This window comes from Octodon degus, unplaced genomic scaffold, assembly GCF_000260255.1.
Source record: "Octodon degus isolate 3935 unplaced genomic scaffold, OctDeg1.0 scaffold00102, whole genome shotgun sequence".
Taxonomy (NCBI): Eukaryota; Metazoa; Chordata; class Mammalia; order Rodentia; family Octodontidae; genus Octodon; species Octodon degus.
Window position 1 is genome coordinate 4,056,521 of NW_004524678.1, and position 4,453 is coordinate 4,060,973.

At 45.4% G+C, this 4,453-nt stretch overlaps 1 protein-coding gene across 1 annotated transcript in view; it reads left to right on the plus strand.

Annotated features, from left to right (window-relative positions):
• Pygl (glycogen phosphorylase L) overlaps positions 1–4,453 on the plus strand; it is a 35,335-nt gene that overhangs the window by 6,262 nt on the left and 24,620 nt on the right. Inside the window, exons 2-3 of the mRNA XM_004638756.3 lie at positions 784–885; positions 3,007–3,085. Coding sequence (XP_004638813.1) covers positions 784–885; positions 3,007–3,085 — 181 coding nt within the window. The remainder of the gene's footprint in view (positions 1–783; positions 886–3,006; positions 3,086–4,453) is intronic.

Consider the following 4,453-nt stretch of genomic DNA (forward strand, 5'->3'; position numbering starts at 1 on the left):
GTGATCCACCTGTTTACAGCCTTCCACGAGCTGGGATTACAGGCGCGCGCCACCACGCCCAGTCTCTGATTTCTTTTAACTAGTAAAGCATCCTAAAATAAAACAGTTTTAGACAGGTCTGAACTTTGCACCTCTTGCTTTCAGCTCTGATATTATTTACGTGGCTTTTCCCACGTCAAAGGCAAACAGTTTCTACGTGAGGAGACAGATTGTTCTAAGTCATCAAGAACCAACCTAGTAACTCTTAGGTAGCTTCTTACTCAAAAGGAACCCTTCCCAGTTCATAGACTTCAGAATAAGTTTAATTCTAATGCGTAAAATTCTTTGCCGGGAGCTGTCGAGGCGGGGTGTTTTCTCGCCATGGTGTGTGTGTTCCCCGGCCCTGTGTTTCTTGAGGACCTGTAGTGATCACGGCCAGCCAGTGTCACCCTCCCCTAAGCAAGTGGTGAGGCTCCAGGGCTGACTTCGCCTGCCCAATTTTATTCATGAGATTCACAAACAGGAGTGGGGCATAAAATATGGAATCCAATTAATTGGATGAGTTGGGGGGTCCCCTCCCTAAAGGTCAATATATATAAACTTCTTTGACCGTATAAAACCATCCTCCCAGGCTACTTCTCGGGAATACTTCTGTGTCCATTACTGTACATCCGTAGAATCTACCTGAAAACCTACCCCTACTCCTGTGTTATTTCTCTGCGGGCTAACGTGAGCTTTGTATTACTATGCTGACAAGCGCAGTTGACCAGTAGAGGAATCATGACCTTTTTTTCTTTATTTCAGAGGGTTTATTACCTCTCTCTAGAATTTTACATGGGCCGAACCTTACAGAACACCATGATCAACCTGGGCCTGCAGAATGCCTGTGACGAAGCCATTTACCAGGTACGTTGTCCCCATATTTCTCTCCTCCACTCCTTTTAAATTTCAAGCTTACTTCAAGAACCTTGAGATCATACCGCACGCACACACACAAAGCAAGAAGCAGCGTAGACGTGACCCTCACAAGCTATTGTAAATATGCAGTACTAGAGATCGCTGGTTTAAGAGGAACAACGAGACGAAGAAGTCTGAGAACTGGTTGTGACATATGAGAATTTTCTTTTGTGATTAAGTCTTTGACACCATTCTACAAATTACATTTTAGAATTTAGCATCTGAGGAAGCCTTTATGAGTCCCACTCTGAGGACTGTAAGCTTTCATACGGCTCTTGTCTAAAACAAGGACTTGTTAAGACATGATCGGCATCTGACAGTTATTTATATACCAAGGCAGTATATGAAAAAGATAAGCCTTCAAAACACTGTTGTCATACTTTTCTGTGGCGTAATGACATATAAAATGCACTTCTGCTTTAAAGGAGATTGAGCCCAATGCACTAGTTTGTTTTCATGAAAGCATTTCACAGCTTCTCCTCTGAGCTTCAGGTATCTTCATCCTAAAAACAAATAGTCCTTAACTTTTTTGATGTGGTCAAAGGGAAGAATGGATATTTGCGAAGACAAACTGTAAGTGCAGCCTCAGGCCGATCCTTCCTTCCCCTTGCCACAGGGTTGGCTTCTTGCATGGCCAGATGCTTCTCTGTGAGGGCTGGTGTCCTTCCTGAAGACAAGGGAGAGCCGTCCTGTGACCGAGGCATTGCAGCATTCCTCCACTTCCTTTTTTTCTTTACTTCTCCTAACAGCAGCTGAAAATAGTATGCTTTCTTGGCGTCACCCACAGCCAGGTGAGATGCGTTGAGTCACGCACGGGTTTCAGAACTGTGAAAAGCCTGCTCCTTAGCACTAGCAGTTGGCCTGCTGCAGTTAATAGTGAGCAAATTCAAAAGCCCCATCAATTGCAAAGTGAAGCACAACTGTGTTTGAACTCTTCCGTAAGCTTAAATCATCCGACTTTGTGTGAGAAGGCGACCCTGGGTGTTGGGATGGAAATCCAAACGTCGGCGCTGCCAGAGGTCAGCATCAGCTTCACAGAGACTCACCCCTTGCGCATGTGCTTTCAGCATGCGAATTAATTTTCCATCTTTAAATCTGTCTCTGTTGGGTTGTGGGTTGTGTGACTCTCAGATGAGAACACGGTCATGTATGTCACAACAGGCTGTCTTAGCCAAGTATGGGCTAGATTATCACTGAGGCAAGGTGGACAAGGGCATGTATTTTATCTGCCATCATTTCCTTCACTGTAAGATAAGCAACCCATAGCAATCTGGGAGGCTGCAGGACTGTGATGGTGCCCCCCAAGGGTGTTGGGGGATCTGGATGTGTGATTGGAATGCTTTGGGCCTGAGAGACCACTTTAAGCCGGTCTCATGCAACCCCAAGTTCACGGTGCTCCTTGATCCCCAGCAGCACCCAGGGAGGAACCAGGCTTTTAGCTCCACCCAGCTAGGCTGCAGGACGAGGTTCCCCATGACTGTCAAGCCCCAGCAGTGACTCATGGGCTTGGGGTTAGCAACTTTGGACTTCCCTGAATAAATATGCTGTGGTTATAGAAGAATGAACCCCAGTCTACCCTAAAAAGTCTGTCCTCAGGCTTTCTGCTTATTTTCAAAACCCCTTAGTCCAATTAGTGTCAGCTTGGTAATGGACTATTTGGAAGGTTTTAACCCTATAGCATATATACCAAGAGGATGAAAACCTTTTTAAGTAATAGTAATAGATAAGAATATTTCTTGGGGAACATTTGGCTAGAAATAGTCCTTCTGCTTTGTATAGTTTCATTCAAGGCCCTGTAACTCAAAATGAGATAGGAACCATTATCCTCCACAGTTTTAAAATACAAGAAGCAAAGCTAGAGAGATTGAGGAGCACAACCAGGATCAACAGCGAGCAGGCAGCAGAGTCTGTAGTGGACCTCAGAGTGCCACTGCTGTGCCACTTCTCACCATGAGCACCTAGAGCCACCAGCTCCACCGTGGCTGCGCTGGAACGGATGCTGAGTCTGGTGATCTCGGAGGAGATCTGCATGTGTACCCATACCCAGAATTGTTTCTCTTTCATCACCAGCTCGGCTTGGACATGGAGGAGTTAGAAGAGGTTGAGGAAGATGCTGGACTTGGCAATGGTGGCCTCGGACGGCTCGCTGGTGAGTGGCACGGAAGTGTGGCACGGTCTGGTCGATTGTCACCTTCTCAGACGCTGTACACAACAAGAAATGCAAGGTGGGCTGACAAGATAGTTCAGCAGTCTAAAGCACCTGCTTAGGCAAGCTTAGGCAGGTACAGGGGACCACGGCTCGATCCCAGGCACCACATGCCACACCAGCCATGCCCTCAGGGCAGGCTGAGCTGGCAAAAAAAAAAAAAAATGGGTGTGGCCTATTTAGATGTACTTGTTCTGCGTCAATTCAGTACAAAACAGAACTTGAACAAAAAACACATTGCTTAAAACCCCAAGGTTGACCAGATCCTTCCTGTGAGCACACGGGTTTCCAGAGTGGCCCCCTTCACTCTCTGCTCGATGCACACGCATTTGTGTGGGGGGGACGAAGTTGTTAAGCCTTGCCTTGCTTGCTTGATAGTTTGCTTTTTGATTAACCAGTGGGCAGGGCTACACTAATATTATGGGGGTGGCTTAGTTAGTTAATACTCATTTTTATGTAGATAAAATTTGAGCTCTTTGCTTTATTCAAAGAATAAAATATTTTTAAAATCTGTTTGGTACAGGGTCTCACTATGCAGCTCAAATTCAGTGATCCTCCTATTTTCAGCCTCCTGAGTGCTGGGGATTAAACAGTGGTCCCTGGGCATATCTAAGCGGGCGGTTAGTCCACTGAGCTAACTCCCTGACCCTAGGAATAGATTTTTTTCTTTAGTCAATACAAAGGAAAACATTAAAAAAGAATATCAGTTCCACTAATTTAAAAATATGCACTCCTATACTTACCTGGCAGGGGAGATACCATGATCATAAAAGTGTGCACTCCTATAACAAAGCAATTCTACTTTTTCATACCTATCCCAAGGAAACACTCAAACATGTGCACAAGAAGGTATATGAAAAATACTATTGCTACAGTGCCATTTGTAAAAACAACTTACTGAGGAGAACCTGATGGTCAGAGAATAAAATTGATCTACATAGCTACTTCCATTGCATTAAAACCCTTTCTGGATGCTACCACTTGTGTTTTTTTTACAAACTGACTATTTTCTGTGACCGAGTCACCACAGACGAAGGTCTGACTCAGCACAACGGCACATGCCTGTGACCCCAGCTACTTAACGAGGCTGAGGCAGGAGGATTGCAAGTACAAGAACAGACTGGGAAACTTGGAAAGATCCTGTCTCAAAATAAAAACTAAAAGGGCTGGGGATATAGCTTGGTGTGTAGTCCTTGGTACAAAAAAGAAAGGAAGGAAGAGAAGGACGCTGGAAGAAGGAAGAGGTCTAATGTGCCTGCTTAGGCAGAGTGCAGTGGCCGGGTTTTGATCCCCAGGCCTGCGGTGCCCCCC